This window comes from Plectrocnemia conspersa, unplaced genomic scaffold (genome assembly GCF_051122295.1).
Source record: "Plectrocnemia conspersa isolate PC_06_02 unplaced genomic scaffold, ASM5112229v1 ptg000014l, whole genome shotgun sequence".
In the NCBI taxonomy this organism is placed as follows: Eukaryota; Metazoa; Arthropoda; class Insecta; order Trichoptera; family Polycentropodidae; genus Plectrocnemia; species Plectrocnemia conspersa.
The window spans coordinates 7666640-7692456 of NW_028277178.1; the positions used below are offsets into that span (position 1 = coordinate 7666640).

General features: G+C 31.4%; 1 protein-coding gene across 1 annotated transcript; it reads left to right on the top strand.

Annotated features, from left to right (window-relative positions):
- The first annotated feature begins 242 nt into the window (after window positions 1-242).
- Window positions 243-25638, top strand: tipE (temperature-induced paralytic E). The gene is made up of 3 exons (XM_088203109.1): window positions 243-650; window positions 4607-5702; window positions 25348-25638. Exons 2-3 carry the CDS (start codon window positions 4675-4677, stop codon window positions 25409-25411), a joined length of 1092 nt encoding a protein of 363 aa, XP_088059235.1. The 5' UTR covers window positions 243-650; window positions 4607-4674; the 3' UTR covers window positions 25412-25638.
- The last annotated feature ends 179 nt before the right edge of the window (window positions 25639-25817 follow it).

Below are 25817 nucleotides of genomic sequence, written 5' to 3' on the forward strand. Positions count from 1 at the left end.
ATCTGTTGTAAATATTATATACATATATATGTATTTTTTTTAAAAACTTGTTCTCCAAAGTGTTGTTTATATTATTTTTTAATAATAATATGAAAGACATTAACATTTGGTATAAAAAAAAATTCCGGAAAAATTGCTTAGATTTTTTTATAATTTGAAGGAAAGGGGGGTACGTCTGTAAGGCCTAAAAAGGTCTTAAGCTGACCCTGTCAACGGGATATTATTGAGGAAGGTCACAACCCCCCATTGATGGATGCATAGGCCAAGTCTTTCAAGGAGATTGATTGTCTTGAGACTTTCAACAGATCCGAGCGATGAACTACATCATTAACTGCTGCTCTTCACATGAGTTATATAGTTGCGATTATCTTAAAGTTATTTAAAGATGATCATTGCTTTTGAAAGTTCATAAAAATCATAGTTTGGTAGCTCATCTTCCGAAGAGTTCCTTCAGTTCTTCGTTGGGGGTCTAGTGTCCGCGGTTCGGAGGTCCGTCCCGGGTCTACGCGACCCCCGGCGCCTCCGCCCCTCGGCTGCGCGCGCTCTATCGACCCGCACCCCGACCACCGACTGCCTGCGCTCCTCTCCATTCCCTCGCTCGACGCCGACGCACGTCGACGCTCCGCTCCAACGACACACCAACGACACAGGTACACTCTCCGCGCGAAACACATTGTCTCAGCAAAGTCCCATCATATAGCTTAACTCCGAAATATAACTCACTATCAAGACTGTCTATACCATTTGACGCCTATTTCTATCGAAACACGTTACGTAAAGTTGTCGGGTCGTGAATTATTCACCGCGCGCCAGGTTTGCGTGTGTCCTTTTGTGTTCTTCCTACCGTCACCGGTGGAGCAACACGTACATATGTGTCACATGTGTGCGTGATGGAAAATCCGCATCGTAGACTTTGACGTTGCATAATGATCGATTCGGGAAACATACTTTGAAAATCCTTGAAGACGTCCGCAAAAATCGAGTCGTATCGATTCACAATAATGTACTGTGCTTTCTTGTCCTTGAGTCTATCTGTTGTTTGAGTGTGTTTATAATTCCGCGACAATCACTTGACACGGGTTATCTCTGAATGATTTGTGTGATGTTTAATATATACTCAAAAACGGACGAAACACACATATGTTTTCTTTTGCTATTGGAAAAGTTTTCTCTCACTGCCATTTTCTTCTATTGTCGGCGGAAAAATGTGTCGACCACAATAGGCGTCAAAAGTAGACAGCAACGCTGCGATTACATCATTCTATTTCAGCGGCTTTCAAATCTGGCATTTTATTTTTATAACTTAAGTTGCTGATTCAAGTTATTGGAGAGTTTTTTAGCAGTATTGTTTAGGTTCAAATTTAAAATAATTTCTAACTAAATTTATTACTCCCTGTTATGTAATATATTTTAATTGTATATTTGTCTACATTATCGTATTTTAATTTCCGGAATTATAAAGGGGTAAAATTTATATGACATGTTTATAGTAGTCAATGATACGTTAAGTAGTTATTAAATATTGATAATAGTTGTAAAATTAGGTTGTCGCAATTGATATGGCAACTGAATGTTGCCACAACAAATACGAAGTAGTCCAACTATTTCTGATATAAGTTAAGATATATTGTTTATTTTAACATTGATTTAATATGTTTGTTGCGACAACTACAGTTCTTTTACAGTATTAAAATTATCCAAATTATTATACTTTACACATTATTAAATTTTCGCTTTTATCGTAGAGATGAGATTTGCATTTGAAACTTACCCAATACCCAAGTATTACTGCTGGGCTTAGTTTTGAATGCAAATTGGGCCTCTGCCATAAAATATATAATACAATACTTATCTTTGAGATGTTTGTGTAATGTAGCGTCTAAATTATGTTCCATAGCATCGACTTTTATTCTACCTCATCAGTTTTTTAGTTCACTTTTACGAAAGATAAACTTTTTTTTTAAATATATTTTTTTTATTAATTAAAGTCAGTATTTTATAATACTATATACATATGTACATATAATGTCATGTAAATTACACCCATTAATAATTCTTATAATATTATTTCATCGATTATTAAAAAAAAATAATAAGCTAATTAAAACATAGATATTTTGTTTAAAAAAAATTGAGCCTAAATATAAATTTATATGTGCACAAAGTTTTTTTGTAACACTATATTTATCAAGTAGTTTATTATATAATCAACACCTTAAAAACACCTTTGTACAGAATTCTCCTATTAGTCTTTACCTTTATTGTATGCGAATGTTATTCCTTGAATTAGAAATAAGTGTATATTTTTTTAATTTTCTGGCAATAATTCATTATCTAAATAAAATAAAAATACTGTATCTTTCCTCACACTAATTTTTTTATCTTTACAAAATATATTTCATTGTTATATTTATATCTGCTTATTTAGTTAATGTGTATCATAATCTTATTTTTAAACTTTTATAAATCGTTTTAATTATATTAGAGGCACCCTGATGTAATGTCGTTTTATTGAAACATCAGGTAGTATTTTGACCAGCTTATTGCAATCATTTTTATTTATTAAATACAATCATTCTTCCATCTCACAGGCAAATATTTTTTTTTATAAAACTTTTTCGATTTTAAGTGCTGATTTGACTTCTTCGTTTTATATATATTTTATTCTTCAAAACATGTTTTATAGACATGAACAAGGGTCTGGTGAATACGGGGGGGTGTAATAAAACATTGTTGGTCCGATAAATCATGCGGAATCCATCTCTCCTAACTTTTCCTGATATATGAAGGAATCTTTGAGTGTTTGACCAGGAACTTTTAAGCCTATTTTATAAATCAAAACTTTCAGAGTTTTTAAACCATCTCTTGCACTTTCTTACATCTAACACATAACAAGCACTGCAAATATTTTCAGTAGCTTTTCTTTTTAAATGAAATTCGTACAACATGCAATTCCGTAAATGCTCTTCTGATGGACAGTTGTTTGCCATTAATCAAGATAGAGTAAGGAAGGTAATTTTTAGGTGTAAAACTATGAACAAGTCTTCTAACATAAAAAAACGTATGTACCATACCGAAGTTCAAAGACAACTGGTTGCAAAACTGGCTCTTCAGAAAAACGACATTACATCTATTATATTCATTTTATATTTATTACTAAAATATCTCTCATCTTTTTAATTTCCACCTCTTTTATATTCAATAACATTAGTTTAGTTTTAAATGTATTATTTTTTTTTCAATTAAGCCATAATTAAGCACTTATTATATATATATTTGTATTATCTGCAAATATATGTATTTGATACTTTTGTGTAGTATAATGAAAACAATAACGGAGGCAACTTATATACCTGTGATATATCTCAAATTCACTTTATATTATTATTATTTTCTTTTATTTATTAATAAAGGGTGATTTTGTTTTAGAGGTATAGAACTTTATAATTAAATAATAATAAAAATGGGCATGGTATTGACTTTATTGAAAATATAATTTTATACCATTGGTGTTTAAATATGATTTCGAGCATATGGGCGCCGCGGCTGGCTCGAATAGAATCCAATTTTCGAGCAGCTGGAGTTGTATATCGGCAATAACGCGGCGAATGTTGGCTTCCAAGTCATCCATCGTCTCAGGTTTATCGGTGTAGACTAGCGACTTCGCATATACCCACAGAAAATAATCCAAAGTTGTTAAATCACACGATCTTGTATAGCAATTCATAGGTCCTTTACGCGAAAATATGCGCTCATCGAATCTTTCTTTAAAAAATTGATTGAGCTGGATTTCGTAAGCTTGTAAACCAAGATCTTTCCGCAAAATCTTTCATAAAGTGGATGAGCACAGCTCCAATTGCTGTGCGAATGGCGAATCAACTCGTTTGGGTCCTCCTCAATACTACGCTCTACAGCAGAAACAACTTTTTCCGTGCGCACTGTACGACGTCTCTGCGGATGCGTATTAGTAATTAGAGTATGCGTGGTGCGAAAACCACTCACGCTTATTTGAATTACTTGCTCAGATGGACTTCATGTCGACCGTAAAATGAACGTAGCGCACAGATTTACCGAACTGTGCCACGATTTTCGAAATAAATTTGCACAATTTGCAAGCGTTGTTCTGACGTAAATCTATTAATGGTGAAATGGCAAACCAAACTGAACACAAATCAGCTATCAGCTGTTAAATTGGCTTTTGCTGGAAAAAGCGTTGCTAATTCAAAAAACAAACCTCTAAATAAACATCCTTTATATAGTTTTAACCTATTATTATCTGTATATATTATTTTGAATACCCTTAACTTTTGAGGCAGAACCATAATAAAAATTGTGATATACGTGCGAATATATATTATTATTTTTTAGTTTAATGCTTGTTTTTTTATCTACACACATATTGATCAGCTTTTGTTCAATATCTGGACAAACCTCAACCTTCAACAAGGCCAGTTCATTGTGTTGGTAGTTCTGCTTTCAAAACTATTATCCCAGTGAACTAGGCTTGTGCGTAGGCTAAGATGTTGCAGCGTGCCCCGCTTATAAACCTGCTTAATGAGAATTATGACTGTTAAGCCGATGAAAAGAATAAATATGCTCGTTTTAGGGGCATGAAGCGGTAGGCGCGGTTGCGCGGCTGCCGCTGGCCATGGCCGCTGAGGGTCGCGCGCCATAATGGCTGAAGAGGAGGTGATCCCCCAGACCTTCCTCGAGAAGCTGCTCTTCTACACCACGGCCACGTTCATCCTCCTCGGAACGTTCAGCCTGTTCGCGTTCCTCTTCCTGGTGCCGTTCGTAATAGACCCGGCGTTCACCACGATCTTTATGCAATTCGACACGGTGCCCGCGCAATGCATGACCGCCGAGACGCTGCACCGGTTCGGCGCATCCAACTGCTCTTGGTCGTCGTGCCGCGAGGGATGCACCAAGGACGTGTACGACTGCCTCCAGATCAGGGTCCATTACAAGCGAGCGCCGGGGAGCGGACCTCTGCCACCTCCGATAGCTCGCTCGCGCAGGGCCGTCGACTTCGACGGAGAGGACACGTCTCTGGCGGCGTTCGAAGACAGCGATGCCTCGGATTCTCTGCAGGACTATCCCGACTCGCCCCCTCCCACTGGCCTCATGGGCAACGACTCGGAGTGGTTCTTCACGTACGCCAGGCTGTTCCCCAACGTCAAGGGCTGCGGCTATCCACCCATCCTGAACTGCACCATATTCTTTAGCAAATACCGAGCGTTCGGCTCCAACTATTCGTGTTATTATAGTAAAGTGGATCCGGGTCTGGTCATATCCGAACTGGACATGTGGCAGAACACTCTCAATCTAGTGTACGCGATGGCCATACCGATACCCTCGTTCATCATCTCGGTCATCTACCTGACGGTGGCATACTTCAAGATTTACAACGAGGACGAGGAAGCGGCGCCGCTGGAGAGGAACGCTGAAGGTATGGCCGGCGGCGGGGAAGGAGACGGTGAGACGGATGCCGAGGGTGTGGGTGTTGTGACGAACGGCGGAGACACGCCGGGTAGTGATACGTTCAGAGAGGATTTGGCTTCGTTTGGCCACCAGCTCAAGGCGCAGGGCATAGGGGAGATGGACAGCAGAGGCAGCAGACCCAGCTGCTGTAGCCAGCCCGATCGCGCTAGCCGCTGTAGCTTCGAGGGCGGAGCGGTCTCCAACTCGGGATCAATACCCGGGTGAGTTCCAGACGAATATTAATATCATCATCATGCAATACTCATTTTAATTCTAACTATGTTCTCTGCTTAATATCATCATATCTACATAATCTGCTCTAATCAACCAAAATTTTGTTAATTCAAAGACATTTGTCAACCATTTATTGACTTTGCTAAATCAATATATAAATTAGTATACTAACAGTCTGTACCAGACACTTTTAGTTATTCTAATTTAGAGCGAATAAACCTGTGGCTGTTTTAAGAAAGGCATTCATGTTATATTTAAATACATAAACGCAACCATTCAATAGTATAAATATGTGTTGTTCTCGTAGCTTCGTTTTCAATTATCTTCTCAATTTTTAGACTTTGTAACTGGATCAGGTTTGATGCAAACTGTAAAGCGGCTGCTTCCTCGGTCTTTTAAGTCTCAGTCGATTGGTGTGAGTTTGGGTGAGCTTTAATGTATCCCAAGTCCTGACTTGTAGAAGTTTCAGATATGATACGCTATGTATGTTTAGGCTCGTTTCTATCTCAACAACAAATTTATTATAAAATACTTTTTCATACAGCAAGAGATTTAGCATTTTTGTCTAATGACATTTGTCATCTAGGTTGACAAAGGACTCTATTGGTCATTTTAAATATGTATAGACGCCGACTATCTCTTTTAAATTTGCATTTTAAAGTGGCTTTAATCCATCCAAATCTCCGATCGTCACGTGCATCTGCATAGCTAATAAACTTTTATCGCAATTACTAGTTTTATATACGTTTTAAAAGAGTACTTGCATAAATATAAAATAAATTCGTAATTTGTAACTGTCCGAATATCGTATGGATAACCTTTTCAATGCCACGGACGTCAGTTGACGTCAACATAAGATGTTCCATCAATGCTATGGATGAGTTGACATTCTTAATTATTTTTAATGCTTAAATATTGATTTCAAAAAATATGCCGCAACGGTGGCTAATTATTATATTTATCTGTAGCATAGAAAGGGTTACCGATAAAATAATTTAATATTCTAATATATTTGCAAGATTATGAGGAATCGTAAAATACAACTTAAATAATGTATACAGGTTCATACATATTTATATTTTAACCATAAAAAATATATTTATTTCAATTTTAAATATAATAAAGCATCAAGTATTTTATATTTTAAATCAGCACATATTTTAATTTTAAAAATATTAAAACTTGATACTATCAAAAAAATATTGGCATAATAAATTACTTTAATCATATCTCAATCATAAATTATTAGTATTGCTTTAATGAGATAACAAATTCATAATTGCCACTGAAAAAGTCCAAGACTGCACAGTATTATTATGAGTAATTTCTGGAATTTCATCAATTACAAAGTGTTTTTGTTTTAATTATTTTGATGGCTTTAAATTGTAATGAAGATAAGACTTACATCGAAGTAACAATACATTGAAAAAAATAGTTTTTTTTTGTGTTTTATAATATTTTATTTTTTTCTATATAAATATGATCCTATTATTTGAATACCGGGTGACCGGTATTCAAATAATAGGATTGGAGTATTAAAGTGCAACTGAACAGTATTCAATATAATTCACATTTATATTTTAATATATAGACCATAAATTTATGCCATACTGCTTATTTTTATCACACGTAAACGTCAAAAGAAGCTCAATTCTCAAAATAGTTATACGAGGGTTAATGGTAAATGAATCACCAGCTTTCTTAGCAGTTTAATGAACATTTTTATATCCTTTTTGGCTTGGATCGTAATAGAGTATCAACTTTAGTGCGTGTTATTCTCAATAGTAACCTTTCGGTGTAATGGCATTTTAGCCATAGCTAAGGTTATATATGTTTGTATATAAGTATATAGGACCGAAGTTTCTCAATCAAATTTGTAGCAATATGAACCTTTCCCAACTCTATGAACTTAGTATATATGTATATATAAAAAAATAAATATATATTTTTTATAACTTGAATTTTACGTATCACTAAAATAATACTATTATCTAATTTATAAATAAAGCAAGTGTTACTCTTATGTTACACAAATAAATAATATGGTAATCTAATTAAAAATTAGAAGAGCATGACTTTGAATAATGATATTAATGAAAGCCACCATTTGTTATGTATTGTATTTATACCCAAGTATTCCCAAAACCATGTCCATCCTTTGTAATATTTTATTCTCAGATTTCGATGTTTGACGTAGAGCTCGAGGCAAATAACGTTCTTTGTTTAATTTCAAAAGCCAATACTGATACCGACAACAATAGCACCGGTGTTTTCGCTTTTCGTTTGTTTGCGTGAACCTCGGGAAAAACACATTTTTCATAGCTTTGCTAAGAAAACAGATCGATAGTGGCACCGTAACAGTGACACTTTTCGTTTAATTTAGCACTAATCCGTACCTGGCGGCAGATATGGGTCAATTGCATGTTTCTTGCCTAATTAATATCAAAGGCTACCCCTTTGTCTCTTAAAGGGTCGGATCGAATTAATTCAGGCGCCCGACTGGCAAATCTGGCCATAAAACTTAATCGAATGGATTTTCAGTTGTTACTAGTGTTCTCAAATATTTCGTAATTAATGTGATCAGATTACTAAAGACAAAAAATAAAGTTTTCATTTATATAATATTATATAATATTAAGCAAATGCCATATGCTCACTCATATATACATTTAATCTAAGCAAATGATCGCGAACTTAATTAGCATGAAAGCTACTGTATATTAAAAAATATATTAAGCGAGCTTTTGTACATAAGTATTATTTCACTAGGGATAAAACTAGGATTACAAAATCTATTTCGGAGAAAAAATTTCGTGTTTAACGCATTACAGACCGCTATCGCACTTACTGGCTATTTAGAGCCGCTGACTCATTTATGCGTCATTTGTAATTCTAATGTTAAAACACGTTCACGTTTTAGTATTAGGAAAATATGTATATATTATATAATATATTTTAAATAACTATATTTATATTATATATACAGTATTGCGCAAACGTCTTGCAAAAGCCTGCTGTTCTTTAACTTAATGAGTTGTATTTCTTTGTGTATCGTTATATGTTTTTGTATAACCCCTTTACGTCTCAGTGAAAACAATAGTGTTTTTTCAATTCCTATTTTTAATCATGCAATATTAACAAAACTATATTAGGCGTTAAAAAAAGATTTATTCGTTTGGAGGATAATAACTTTTAAATAAAAAATTATATATTTCTTTACTAAATATATTTTTGAACTAAAATGGTGACAATAGAACTTTTGTAGAGAAACAAATAATTATTGATGAAAATAAAAATGGAAGTCGGAAAACATTGACAAAAAGACTTGAAAAACTTGAACTTATGAATTGCAATGCATGTCTATCTCGTTGTCGATCTTTATCGGTGCTATATTTTTATTTTTATATTATCTTTGTTCAGTATAAAAATATTTTGAACCTCTGAATGACATTATAAGCAGTAGCAAAGAGAGCGTTGATAAACACAGTTCCGTAATCATAAATGTCTCGCTCGTAAAACTGTCAGACATTTTTGCCAGTTTATACTCGACAGTAATAAAAAATAATTTAATGAAAATATATATTATTTTCATTATAATTTAATATTTATTACCTTAATTTGGTTATATTGCAGATAAAACATAAATTTAGAGTTATTAGTTGTAACATTAAAACCATTTTTTGTGCTTTTCATCATGTAGATGTCCAGAATAAAAACATGTTGACTTAACTTTTAGTCAGACTATAAAACTATTTAAAGCTTTAGAAATTCCTACAAATAAAAAAACTGCACATTTATAAAATAGCAATATATCATTTTCGTTAAGAATAAGTTCAAACATGTTTTTTAATTACCCTATTAGCTATTTCTAATACTATATATTTTACGTAGTATATTTAAAGGGAAGACATTACAGATTGATTGGGCTGTATTTTAAATTTCACTGTAGTGTCAAAAAACTGTTTAATGATATGAAAATTATATATAAATATACTATGTACATTTTTTTCTATAAATTTAAACAAATATTTTAAACAAAAATTTAAAAACAGTAAAATTTTTTCGTCTTGAAGCAACTTTTATTTGAGAAACCGTGTTTTAGACTAAGATTTATTTTAAGCCATTTTTCTCAAATATGATAATTTCGTTAAATATAATTATACACAATAAATTAAAAATTTCTTATAAAATATATTTATTTTAATAAATTTAAATGACGTAATTCATTTAGTCGTAGAGTGAAAATTTTAATTTTAATAATATGTCATGATTTAAACCTTCAACTTTACCTTAAGATAAATAACAGCGTTCACGTTTTTTTATTTGTAACTACGTTTGTTTTTAACCAACTTCATAATGGAAAACGAAATTTTGCACAAATAAGTAGATCATAACTTTACTTAAAATTCGTAAATTTTTCTTGGTAATCAAGATTTTTATTACAACTGTTGTATTCGAGATATCTTCAATCAGGTCAACTATATGATTTATAAATTATAAAGCTCTTTCATACATTTAAATGTTAAAAAATGCATTTTTCTTAATAGATTTTTGATTTTTAACGTTGTCTACATAGCAACTATTTACAATACAATCGAATGACATTCGAAAACTTTTTTTAATGACATTTAAATGTCCTTATCCTTGAATTACTGGAAACTCTAGTTGTTGCGTAATGTTAAAGTTATTCGATTAAGGTTCATGGGTTAATTGATTTTTTCCAATTTAGATAAGCTTTTGGGAAATTTGAGTCACGAAATGAACATAGTGGAATTAAAGCGACACAAAGTGTTATAGGTTGATTATCACATAAAGTGTTCAGCCGTATAGAATAATTTTAATGATCGTTTAGTCTAGTGAATGTCGACCTGAAAATAGAAATATAATAAGTTTTAAATAAATATTTTACTACTATTACATACTCGATAATAATGTTAATAACATCCCTAAATAAACACTGGATAGCTAATCGTTAAAAATTTAACATTATAGTAAATATTTTGACCTCAAATACCGATAGAAATTTAATGGGCCCTAATATTATATTTAACCGAGATGTTTTTTGAACGTATGTGCATATGTTAATGAGATAACATGTAGATAATGAACAATGATAATAAATACCGCTTTTAACCAGATGTAAATTGATAACAAATACACATATGCCGTTTCTTTATACATATATGTATAATTAAACATATTTTCATAAACATATGGAAGAGTTTTCTTTTTATATATAAATACAATATATAATTAATACAATTAAATTAATATGTACTATGGATGTGAACATTCTTAATTATATATTACATAACATAGTTCGATGACATTTTCAATAACCCATATATTATTTTCGTGTATCAAGATTTCCTTGCTCTTCTATCATTTACTGATCTTATGCCGGTTTGAATGTATTTATTTCTCATTATTAAAGTATTTGATACATATTTACAGTATGTAAAATAGGGACAAGAAAACGGGTTATTAGTTTATATTTTTGTTACAAAATTTTGTCGTCAAATAATACATTTTTAAACTAAACCTGTTTCATTTGCCCCCAGCATGTTTTAAACGCTGAGGAAAATTGAAACACCTTTATAACCTATATTATTATATTATTATTATTTTATAAAGCAATGTCAGTATATATAAAAAATAAAGCTGTTATTTTATAATATTACTACTGAAAAAAAATAAAATATTAAGAATGTTTATATTATCCCTAGTCACTTTTTATTTACCTTTAAATCTCTAGCGTGCCGCATAAATATACACAACCTTCAATTTCTATGACACATTACAAAAAAATTCCCTTGCGGTCCCCGGGTTGCCAACCGTTGCCTAACATTAAGGATTTATTTTTTTATATTTCAATTTTATCCAAAAGTTTTCTCTTCAACCTTATTTTGGTTATTCAAGTTTATTGGGTACTTTCTCATACCCGAAGGGCAGTCTAGCTTGTTGAGTATATTAAAGGCGAGTTCAACAATAGTATGTTTCGAAGTAATGGACTACAATATATTTGAGAATATTAACGGGTCAAATCACTATCCTTCAAGGTCTTATTATTGACTTTTCGGAATAACGGCTTATTTTTGTACGAAATATATAATTTACCAAAATGTATACTGGAAAAATCAAGGCAGCAGTATTGAACCGACGAATTTTGGGAGTCCATCGAGTGAGTGATTTGTGATTCTCGTCATTTATAATGGTCCTCCGAGTAAGCTTCCAGGCGAATTGAGTTAGTGTACAGTTCCAAACCTTTATGAAAGGTTTAAATTTAAGGTGGTCAACAACACTTATTTTTCTAAACGTCTCATAGCTTAAAATGAGAAGTTTTTAAAGAGAGTCTGTGGTAATTTATGGGTTTCGAAAGTTAGCGTGGTTATTGTGCAATCATGGGTGCTTTAAATGCCGATTTCTTATGGTTTTTGTTAAACCAAATATCGCATTAAAAAATTCTAATGATATTATTGAAATCTTATATAAAGATTGGAGTATTTTTAGTGAATGTAGTTGAAATTTTTAGTAAACTTTAGATATTCATAATTTTTACTATACTACATTTAGATAAAATGACGTCGTTTAGAACGGTTTGTAAAAAATCCAAGCACTGAAGCGAGATGTTTTCGATATAATTATTGTACAGTTTAGCAACTGTTTCAGTAAGAAATTTATTAACTGTATTAAATAATATTTTATAAAACTTCTGTGTCAGACACTATTTGGTATTAAGGTTTTGTTTAGGGAAATCTTTTGGGGGAGGTAGGTAGCATTCGGCCCCTGTCTTTAGAATTGGGCCGGTAAAATGCATGTTATTTAATAAAATACCATGAATTTTAATGAAACACTGACTGGCCAAATTTTGCCTCCCCCTCACCTCTCCTGGAAAAATCTAAAATAACGTTCCTGAATCTAAACCATAAAATCTTACCCGAAAATATTTTTAAGAATGTCATTTTCATTCCATTCAGTACTTGCAGATCAATTTCACTTTTAAAAATATTAAATGATCGATTTTTTTGCTACTCTATATGCAATTTTAAACTTTTTCGCGAGATTATGATTTAAAAAAAACGTTTTTAATCTCTATTTTTTCGGCTTCAGAAACAATTTTTAATGTTGCTTTATGTGCAGCAGATTCTCTATGGTAGAATTTTTGTTTTTCAAAGTGGGCTGAGTTTTTACTTCCTATCTTTTTCAGAATATATTTGATTTTATTATTGACTATTCCTATTCTTTGAAAATTTTCAGTTCCAAGGGTTCCAAAGTTTCTGCAAGGTGTGTAGCCAAATTTTATTTTGTGTACGCTCATTACCGAGCGTTCCCACTGCGACGGTACCGACACGATTTTATTGCTTTTAACGTGCATTTTTGACTTCTGAGAAGTGATTAATTGTTTTTTGCGCTCTCTTATTAGGCAAAATTTTGTTTAGATGTGCTACATTAAATTTATAAAATTATTTTAAAAAGTCCTTGTATGAGCGCTAGACAAACAAGCGTTCCAACTGTGACGGTGTCGACACGATTTTATTACTTTTGACGTGGATTTTTGACATCTGAAGAAGGATAACTGTTTTTTGCGTTCTCCTATTTGTCAAAATTCTGTTTAGATATGCTACATTCAATTTGTAATATTATTTTTAAAAGTCCTTGTATGAGCGTTATATAATCAAGCGTTCCGAGTGTCACTGTGTCGATACGATTTTATTGCTTTTGACGTGAATTTTAGACTTCTGAGAAGGGATAACTACGTCAAAATTCAGTTTAGATATGCTTAATTTAATTCACATTTATTGTAAGTCGTAATATTGTTATAAAAAGTCTTCATATGAACGCTAAATAACCGAGCATTGTGACGGCGACGGCACGTTTTTAGTGCTTTTGACGTGGATTCTAAACATGTCATTTAATGAAAATTCTATGCGTGTCATTTAACGAAATAATATGAATTTTAATTGAATCTAAATCCAACTTTTGCCTCCGCCCTGGAAAAAGCTGAAATGACGTCCCTAATTTTGTTTGTTAAAAATGTTTGTGTTTTTCTCATACTGATACGTATGTGATATTTTAAAAGCAGATGTGCTAGTTATTACATAATAAAACTTCGCGAAGTAAAAATTGTAGTGTGTGTGTGTGTTTTTAAAATATGTTTTTAATATAAAATATTCTTAATCTGAGGTGAAAGATACGTTAGTACTTATTTCCATCAACTGAAATTAATCGCAAAATTGTTTCTGTCATTAAAAATCAAAATACGATACAATGATTCCATGTATCTAAATTACTGAAAAAATGTGTGTTCAATAAAGATAGGAGTAAAAAGTCATCTATTTTTGCTGATGAGTTTATTAAAAAAATAATAGGTGTTTAACGATCGGTGAGCAATATCAGTTTTTCAAAAAGATTATACCTGGTGTCAAAGAAATGTTAGACTTCTAAGAAGTGTATTATCAATCTTTTGTTGCAAAAAAATATTTTTTAGTATCAATCAACGGCAAATATAAATTATTAGATACTGCCACTACGACGGTGACGTCACTGTTTAATTGTTTTCAACAGGATTTTTGGCATGTTTTTTTGTCACCTATCAAGTCGAATTTTATCCTTTTAGACAAAATTCGGCTTGATTGTATTTCATATAATTTTTTATTTGGGGGTTTAAAATAAATTACAGGAAATTAATAACTCATCCCATGGGTGTACGTCAGTGCCATTTCTTAGGTCCTAGTTAGCACTATTAGATTGCCGTCGCGCCACCGGGGTGGTTGGCCGACACGGCAAAAAATCGACGCCTCCGCATCGTGTCGTAGAACTGGGTATTTTTTTATTTCTGTCGGAAATCGATACTCAGCCAGCCGGCTGCGGCATGCTACTGGATTTTGCTTCTCTGCTTTTGTAACACTCGCAACAAGGCGGTTATTACCCGGGGTAGATTTCAGCTATGGGGTAGTTGTTGTCCTAGTTGTTATGCGAATGCATGCCAATTTCCGCTTAATAACTTGTGCAGTGTCGAGTAAGCTGCAAACACAATTGTAATATATTAAAATACTAATGTATATCTGTAAAAGATATACATTTTTAATTAAAATTATAAGTTGATTTATAGAAGTCGTATTGCTTTAAATTTTTAAAGTGATAAACCATAAACAATTTTACATATACACCTATGTGTAATATTTATTAAATTATTACACAGTGGAATCTCATCTCTTCGCTTTGTAATTAAATTCATAATTTAGAATCAAGATGACGAATCAACCTGATTATGAAATCTATGATTGGTTTGAAGTATATATCATAGTAAATATTTATTCTAGTCTATATATCTTAAAATAGCCTAGTTTGTAATCGTATGTTGCCGTACAGAATTCGGATTTCCGCAGCAGAGTCGAATTTTGATTTATAAAATTCTTAGCTATTATAAAAAAAGAATCGATTGCATAGTAACATCTATTAATTGTGTAATATTATTATTAAACCAATAGAACAATATTCATGTCATATATTTTTAGACTTCCTGTCAGGTGTGTCATAATACTTGCTTGTACATGTTGATTTCTATCACATTAGGCTAATGGTGAATGTTACAACGCAAGATTTATAAATTAAGAAATAATCTATACTTAATGGATATTTGAAAGGCAAAGAAATGGCACATTCGACAGGAAACGCGTGATTTTCAAATCAGGGGTCATTAAGGGTCGCCGCCTTTTTTTGTAATTGGTTGTCCCACTGTAAAATAAAATCTATGTATAATAAACACGGTAGAACGAAAAACTAAGAATTGCTTCAATCCCTGCAATTCAGACTTTTTTTACTGGTATTCTCACTTGAGCATCCACTTCAGATTTAAAGAACTTTAACCAAAAGGACTCAACTTCAAATCATTGAAGATCGCAGAAGCCGCCGCTTCTCTCTTCGCAATCACTTGACTTGACGCCTCTCAATTGTTGCACAACGTCTTAACAATAATTAAACTCCTAGTATACTCAAAACATTCGTTTGTTGTGTTCGCCCTTAATATTTTTATCGTCTTATATTATCTCAATTGAAACAAAAATATGTTCTTTGGGAAACATTAGCGGAAAATATTTTTACCTGCTGTTTATCGTTTGTAACTGAGTTTCAAATGCAACTTTTTTATTATTGATATTAACAATTATTACAATATTTTACTGTTCCTTAATTCTAATTAATTAATATAAACGACACAGTTTTTTGTCCTTAAGTAAAATATTAAAGAGTTGGAAAATTTACACTTAAAATTATGTATTTACACATATATTTTTTATTAATTGGTATGATAGTTTAGAACTTTTTTTTACATGCAAAATATACAACATTTCATCTACTTATTTATTTTATTGTGTATTTTTTAAATGCGAACTAATTATTTCAACATATTTTGCATTATTTCTTTCAGTGGCTATTTTTAAATAAAATTTTATTAACAAGTAATTTTAATCTAAAAAAAGAGTTAGTCAATTAATGCTTCAAGTCATCGTTATTATACCATGACTAAGCATGTTTGCGGCGTTGATTATTCAACGGACAATATAAGTGGTTATAATATATTATAACTACCACTACCGGTCAATGAACGTTGCGTTTGACCTACCCTATCGTGTTTAAGGTATGTAAAAAGTATATGTGCTAAATGCAAAGCTGCATTGCTGATAAATTAAAACCTATATTTTTTTGGAAAATTTTTTTTTTATTAAATATTCTTTGGTCTAAATAAACTAAGATTTAATATATTTGTTATACTGTTAAATAATGATGCATGACTCTTTTTGTCGCTCTTTAATTAAATTCAAGTTCAATGAAAGAACGTTCGTTCTGTGTACTATATAGTGTGAACGATAGGTGGTATTTCGTCATTAGTATCAACGGTTATTTTACTCGGTTCAGCTATATATATATTTAATACAATTATAGTGTAGAATATATGGAAGAATTACACAATTAAATGTTTTAACATTAAGTATAAAAGAACGTCGGAATTTACGCCTGAAAATTTAAATCAAAGGTCACGAAGTTTTCCATTTAACATAAATAAATAAATTCAACTTAAAGCAAAGTAATTTTCTGGTCTCGAAAGCTCGCATTTCTATCGACGTATAACTCTTTTTCATAGAACGTCGTTAACATTGATCAAATCGCACATATCACACGTACTTGGTAATTTACCATTTTTAGGGTCAAAGTCGTTATTTATATTTATACTTCGTATAAAAAGGTAATAATAATTCGCACGAAAGCTTCAAAATTGTAACAAAGAAGCTAGCGTATATTTTTTCAGTGCTATACAGATGTTGGTAAATGTAATAAATTATTAAGGCGCTTAAATGTAATATTTGGTTTGTTTCTGTTTTAGAAATATTGCGCCAGGTTATTTATGGCTGTAAAGGTGTTCTATTTATATAATTAAATTAACTATTTAGAAAGAAAATAAAGTTCTAAATATATATATTTGTAATTTAATAATAATAATCTTAGCTCGCTTACTTGGAACATTTGAGTTTCAAAACTTTAATGTTCGTATAGAAGTTTAACATGAGAATTTCGTGCTTGCTCTTTCGGCGTTCTTTAGATTTTCTTTGGTATTCATGAGATGTGAAAATTTTAATTAAAGTGAATCAACTTCTATATTATAATAATTTAAAATTAATAATCGTGTTCTAAGTATTTTTAATTTAAAGTAATAGCATTTTGTAGTATGCATATCGACCTATAAACCTACGCTAAAGGTGTGGTTATTTAAGAACACGACAGGGATGATAAATGTGATTTATTACAATAATATTATATATATATATATATATATATTTAATTCGCTTTTAAAGTGAATAGTTACATGATGAATAACATTATCTAATATATATTTTTTTTTTAATTTAATATTTTACGAGCTATTTAATAATCGAAAGCTTTTAAAGATCTATGGTCTGATTGAAATAATAAACATATACGATTTTTTTAAATCAACGTTAAATATGTAGTAGACGATTTACTTAATAGCAATAACAATTACTCGAAAGTTATGAATATATAAGTAGTTTCAGACCAAACCAAATAAAAAACATTGAACTAAGTTACTAGATATACATATGAGAGTTGAATAGAGAGAGGCATTAAAAATTAACAGAATTTTCATTTAATTAGAAAATCGATAGACATTCAAGTAGTAGTATAATAACTAGCTTTTATACCTGGCTTTGTCCTCGTATTATCCATATTTTATTTAATAATCGTAAATATATGCGTATGCCCAATGTGAATTTAATGGTGTGTATGGTTTTATAAAAATGAGTGGAAGTAAGTTGCAAGAACGCAATGCACTTATCGATCTACTTTTACATTACGATGACCGATAAATTCGGCAGACGCTTTGTAAACAGAAGGACAGACTTTGAGATTTTGGATTAATACTAAAATGGGTCAAAACAACCACGAATTCCTGCAGACTACCGTGGTGGTGTAGGGATTTGAGCCACAGCTATTATTCGTAAGCCAGCCAAGTAGCTAGCGATTTCCAGTCGATAAATTTGCTGCTACATGAGACTGGGATTCCATTCAAGGATTTCTCCAAAACCGGGTCAGGCTATAACTCCCCCCGAATTTTCCAAAACCAACAGCACAAAAGAAGGGCCTTTGGCCCGTCGCCAAAATAAAATAAACGGTCAAGTTGTGATTGACCGCGTAAAAAATTACACTAGGCTCGTTTGTGTTGCGTCGAACGTGACCTCAAATAAATGTCAGATGGCATATAAATAAATAATCAAATGTCTGAAATCGATTCTAGTTATTTAATTGTCTTGTGCTCATAAGTATTCTATACTTCGATTCATTTAAAATAATGAGTAATATATTGGCGAGTGATGCTCTGGCCTCTGGTATAAAAATTTGAGAGGCATCCAGGAGTGGTCGATCGAAGACGATATTTTGTCAAAAATGAACTTCGTTTCATAGAGAGTTACTTAGAGGCTTATCCCATACTTCACAACTGTATTACATTGTCCTCTTGCGTAGAGCAAAATTGTCATATATGGTCCAACTACTTAATTGTTATCAGGGTCGAAGAGAGTGAACCCTGGTCCTTTCTTGTGTAACTTACCGATTATCTTATTTCTTATAGAGCTAATTAGGCTTTTTAATTTGATTATAAGTACTAAGTTTTACATAACATAATATGTTTAAATCAGAAGTAAATCACATCTTTCGTTTATTTTTAGTCGGATGTAAAGTTCTGATTAAACACTTAGCGGACAGATCCGGTAGTACCTACACGTTATACTCACTGATGGGTAATCTACAGGAGGAGTAGAATCTGGCTTATTGAGCTTTAATGTTTATTAGCGGGTTCTGTATTCAGGGCCGCCGAGAGCAAACCCATCATGCCCCGGAAAAAAAATGATTCGAGCCTAATGATAAAAATGGCATTTTATATATTTTTTACATCGTAATATAATTTATTGAATAAATAATATTAAGTACGAGTTAATCCTTTCTATGCTACAGATAAATATAAAAACTAGCCACCATTGCGACATATTTTATTTAAGCATTATTAAAAACATCTACTCAAAATATTGACCTAATAGTCGTTCTTTGCTGCTTATTGTTACCATATAGTGAATTTCCAGTCCAGGTCAAAAGCAATAAAATCGTAGTAAAAATGCTCTCTTATAAAGCGTTTAAAACAATATTACCAGTAAGAATCGATTAAAGCACATCTAAACTGAATTTTGCCCAATAGGAAAGCGCAAAAAACAACTATCCCTTCTCAGAAGTCAAAAATCCACGTCAAAAGCAATAAAATCATGCCGTCGCTATCGCAGTGGGAACTTATTTTCCACTTAGTTATTTTTTATTTTGAACTTGACCTAATAAAAGTATATATATATATATATATATATATATATATATATATATATATATATATATATATATATATATATATATATATATATATATATACCCAAACCTAACGTAATGAAAGTTGTAAAACTAATTATAGTTTTAAAACTTTCATTAGTTCAAGTCCAAAATATATACTAAGACAACTCAGTAAATATATATATATATATATATATATATATATATATATATATATATATATATATATATATATATATATATATATATATATATATATATATATATATATATATATATATATATTTACTGAGTTGTCTTAGTTTATATTTTGGACTTGAACTAATGAAAGTTTTAAAACTATAATTAGTTTTACAACTTTCATTACGTTAGGTTTGGGTTTGAGCAGTAAATGAACGTTTCGCAACTGTCAGATTATTTATTTTGCTGCATTAAGTCCAGTTACTATCGATAATACAATGTATAAAAACATTGTGGTGCTGTTGTTGATTTTCCGTTTTTTCTTTACTTCTTTCTAAATTTACTGATACTAATTTACATTCGTTGAATATTTCCTCTCTAATCTAATATTTTTTAAACGTTCAAAAAGCAATAAAGTTAACAAAGAGATTCGCAATAGGCAACGTTTAATTTTATATAATTAACAATATTATTTAGTATGTATGGTCATAATTTGCGATAAAGAGTTAATAATGCTCGGCTTCATTATACGGAGCGCGTGTTACTTGAAAAATTTATTGGCGATTTTCGTTCTGTGCGAATGGCTCCATTGTATGGAATCATAGTAAAATAAAGTATTACTAGCTGTTGGAAAGAATTTAGAGAAAAATTATTAATATTCATATATACACAAGAAAAAGTACATAGTACCCTTTAGCTAAGTGCGTTTGGATACAATTGATTGTATTTTTAACGAAACGTGTATTCAGTAAAGCGCTTATTAAATTTTATGAAGGGTGGTGTCGACAATCCGTCGGTCTTCAATGATTTTTAGTGCCCTAGTCTCTAGGGGATTGGAATAATTATTTGGTGAAAGGCCAGATCATAAATCTTGGTGATCCAGAAAGCCAAATTAAAATGAGCTTGAAAAGAACTTTAAAGTTTTATATGAGCACTGTTTTTCTTTGTAGTTTTAGGTTAAATTCGTTAATAAATCAAATAATATCCTTTATTGATTAATAAATGAGCTATACGTAAATTAATTTTAGTTAAAGCTTCAGTTTCTTTTATTTTCGCGAAAAAAAATATTTCTGTAAATCTTTTCTGATCGTTAATAATATAAGGTCTAGTGCTTAGTCTGGTAATAAATATATTGTATTCTTCGCACGATAAAAAAATGCTTTGACATCTGATTCGATATCAAAATATTTCACACACCATTCTGCTTTAAAATCACGACTGGCTTTGGAAGTTACAGGGTTATAACGAAATATCGCAAAAAGCACTTAAGACACTGTCGAATTATAACTGCGAAACGTCACAGTGGAGTGCAAAGCAATGGAAGCGCAACATACGATCGTATCTCGCAACTTCTTTACTCGTTATTGCGCATACTTTGAGATTTTAAAGAGTTTGAACATGTAAAATAAAAATCTAAATCTAATCTTAGCTTGCTTGTTAAAACAGGCAGCAGGCCGTAGTTTGCCTGATAGATAGTTGCGATTACGTCCCATATTCTTGACATCAACGTCCGAGAATAAAGTTCAATATTTTTTTCGTTTTTGTAATCGTAGTTTCCGTTACCTTTTATGTGCTCTATATGTTTTATTTATACCTGTAATTATTCCAAGTGATGAATCTTTATTAAAAAATATTTTTCTTATACAACATGTACATACATACATTCTCTCGAATTCAATTTTGCTACCCTAATTCCGCTCGTAAATTATGAAAATGGTTTTGCCTGCTTAATTGGCACCGCGTCGCAGCCCTAAATTATACGAATGAATTATCAACGGGCTTTGTCATTTTTAATCACACTCGCTAATAATCCGCCAGGGTCGGATTGAGGTGTTAGCGTATTCTGAATTAAAAGGGTCAAGCGTCGCGACGCCCCGTACTGCGGCAGACGCCGTGACGCCACCGTTCATGGCACGACATCCGACCTAGCAATAATAATGGTATACGTATATACTCAGTTTTCCATTTTTGGACGGTTCCATGATTTTCAGTGTTTTTTAGTTTTGTCGAAGACGTTTTATAGCGAGCGATCGGGCTCTTAAAATACGGGAGAAACGTCAAATTTTATTGCGAGACTCGATCGTGACGCGTCCGTGTCTGGTTGCATGACTTTAATTTTAAATTGAAGGACTTTTGGTGGGCGGTAGGATGTAGGTAATAAAGATAAACTGTGATGTATAGAAATAGTATTATACATATAGATTTTATAGTCTATTCAAATATCGATTGTTACGAAGGGTTATTCAAAGAGTATAGATAGGAGGTTAGTAAAAATGGAAGCATTTTTATATTCGGTTGACAACACTACTATTGTGACGGTAGAGTGACGTTACTTTCCGAATAACGCTATATTTTTTATGATTTTTATGTCAAATGGTGTTAATTATTTATCCACGTAGTCGCTGGAAAATTTGTTTCTTAGTTGTATTGCACAAAATATTAATTTGAAGGAATGGAGATTTTTCTTTAGCATAAGCTTAGATTTTTATTTATACCAATAGCCATATTGTCAAACTCCGCTTATAATTTCCACGACATGATGGCGGAAAATTCCGAAGTACTATGGAAAATGCTTATTTGACAATGTCTTAGTGCTTAGCAATAGTAAGCGATTAAAAAGTTTTAGTTACGGTGATTAATGTTTATGGTTTTATAAATACTATTACGCTTATAATTTTTGCCGTTTTTGTGTTCTTAATATAGCGATTTCTTTCGAGGGTTTGTTTGTAAAAAAACTTCTAACAGGCAATTATGTAGGATCGCCTATATATTTATTTATTGCTGTATAAGTTATATAAGTTTATCAATAATATATTGATGTGAGCAATGTATTATATTCAATTTACTGAAGTGCTTAGCAAGGGCATCTATTTTTAAGTTTCAATGTAATATCGAATTGCGGACATACCATGGAACTTTTGCCGAAATTCTTAGTGAAATATTATGATGAGTGTTACTTATGTATATCATACGAAGGGTGCATGCTTTGTTTTAAATCTTAAGTGTATTTAGATATTGTATTTTCAATTATTTAATTAATTTTATATATGTAGGATTTATAATAAAGTGAGTCGAGGATATTTATTTAATCTACGATATACAATTGTATTTTATTTTTAAGTTAATCTAATATTATACGATAATATAATAAATGTTGATAAATCACTCGTAAATAGCAAGGGTCTTAAACTTGACCCTTGCGTAACACCGGCAAATAAAAATAAAGATGATTCTACAATTCCAAAATAAATTACATATGAGAGTTAGGGTATGGTTAATATTCGGTTTATGAAGAACCTTCCATTTTCTATTACATTTTAAACATAAATTATGAGAAAATGATAAGACTTGTGTTCGAATATATTACATATATTACATTATTAGATTTAACAAATTATTAATATCTAGATTTTGTTATATTTTTCTATTGGCAATTACTCGAATAATGCGTAAATATTTATATTATAATTTGAAACTGTAGTGCCTTTTCATTATTGAAATGTTAACGTTATTTTTAAGTAATATGATATATTTTGGGGAAAGGAAATATGATCAAAACGGACAGTGAATTATGTCACTATTTATTACAGCGTATTTTCTTTGATATTGTGTCTTTCTCTGTAATATAATGGATATTGTTACTTTTTTAATATTTGCACGTCTGTTTATTTTGTTCGACAAATATTATATTACTTAAAAAGATACTGTTAATATTTCATATTCAATATTCTAAGTATATATTAAATTATAGCGTACCTAATATTTGTTTCATTTCGATTGAACGCCAGTTAAAAATATTTGTAGTTTTAGTCTTGCTATCAGTGGGGTAGCTACAGTATGTGCCGCCCAGAGCGATCCTTAAAATTGCCGCCCCCACCCCCATACATTTTTTGCAGTGTCATAAAATCAACATTTCTTAAAATAATAAATTGGTTATTATTAATCTCTTGTTATTCGTGGATTTATATATGTTTTAGTGCACACATCGCGAATATATCGCCCCCAAGCAAGTGCCGCCCGGGGCGGCCCGCCCCCTCCGCCCCACCATAGCGCGCGACTGCTTGCTATCAATGTTACAGACACAGTATAAATGTAGAAATTATAATTTCGGATTATTTTATTAAAGGATATGTAGAAATTATAATTTCGGATTATTTTATTAACTAATAGGATATTTTATTGCTCATTAAACAATCATTATATTACGAATGTTTCAAAGAGATGTTATTAAAGTATTTATAATTTACATCACACATCATATAATTAAATTTAAAGTCGGAATGGCGTAGTCTGTATGGTCTATATTGGTAACCTAGAAGCAGACAGTAGGTATTCATTATGTCTGATTGACTAACCCCGTTGTAGCGCATTGGACTTACGCCTGTCAGGTTGTGGAAGATTAAAAATAATAAAAATGAAATACTACTGTATTTATGTTTTGCAATGAGTAAGCTTATTTATTTATAGTACTTATCTTAAAATTTAACGAAATATATTTTCTCTCCATATACATACAGTATCTATTTAGAAAACAGATTGATAGATATTACCCGACTACATCATACGACAAAGTAAGACGAAGTTGTGAAGGTATCTATATTTGTTCTCTACGAAGCATGTATTTAATTAATCACTTTTTGAGGTTGTTCAGGGGTGGTGTCGACAATCCGTCGATTATGCCGTATATAATCGATATTGCGATATCTTAAGAAACTATTGTAGCATGTACATTACAATGATGTTTTCAGCGATAGCTACGAGGAGCTAGAATACTTTATATGGGATGAAGCGCGTTTAGGTGCGCGCCATTTTTATTTTATAACACATTTTGTGCGTGTTTGTAATAATTGTGTATATAAATGCACGATTTAATATGAGTATATGTGTATGAAATATTGTAACCATGACGCATTAAAGAAATCTGGCAAGTCACGACGGTCGGATTTGTAATTAATAAATATAATATATGCATATATAGCTAGAGTATAAGATAAATATTGAGACAATTAATACATTTCACAGTTGTGTGAATGCTTATTTTAAAATATGCTTATTATGGGTGCCTCCTTGTGAGCGAATAGAATGATATTATTAGCGCGTATGTGACAAATAAATATAAGAGTCAATATTTGTAAGTAAAAATACATTATGTTTAAAATGGTGTAGTAATTTTAAAACTGGGGGGAGCAAAATGGTTATCATTAATAAACTGATACTAAAAAAAACGTATTGTAGAGTAGGCGCAAGACTTTTATGACGTTGGAATCAAGAAACTCGGTTTGAGACTAGTTTAGGATGCTTATAATTTATTTTAAATAATATAAGCCGTTGCAAGTTTGCCCCGGACGAACTGTGTGACACAGCACTAACGTATATTCGGCAATCGATAGTTTTGCAACAATGGCCTACGTGAAATACAGCTAGAATGTTTCATAGAGTCGCGTGACATGTGTACGAACCGCAATACATAATTCATTACATCAACCCTCATTGCTTTTTCCTGCTTTACAATATTTATTTTAAAGTGTTTTATTATTATTTTTTCAGAAACTTGAGCAAGACGATGACAACGAGTATCTCAACTCCTCCTGGGCCGATAGCAGCAGTCTGAAACGCCAGTTTCAGGGTCTGGATAATATCTCTTGGAAACCTAAATAGATCACCGCATTTCCTTAAAGTTTCAAAGAAAAGGAGGAATCTTCGCAGTTATATGTGGAACGTCTTCATCCGTCGTCCAGTGTTTTTTAATATTTTTTTATCACTCATAATTATTCTCAAAAAGCTCAAAGTCAAAACATTATCACGAATTAAATCGTATTTATTAAAAAAAAGTAAAAATAATGTAAGAGCACTGAATGTTTGCTGCACTTTCAATGTTGATTTACATTTTGTACACATTTGATTAATTATATACATATGGATATGTATAATATGATTCGCTCAATTTTTTTACGTAAGCTTAAATTGATTTTTCTAAATATTTTTGAAAAAAATACGAAAGCCAGCGCTTCTGATAA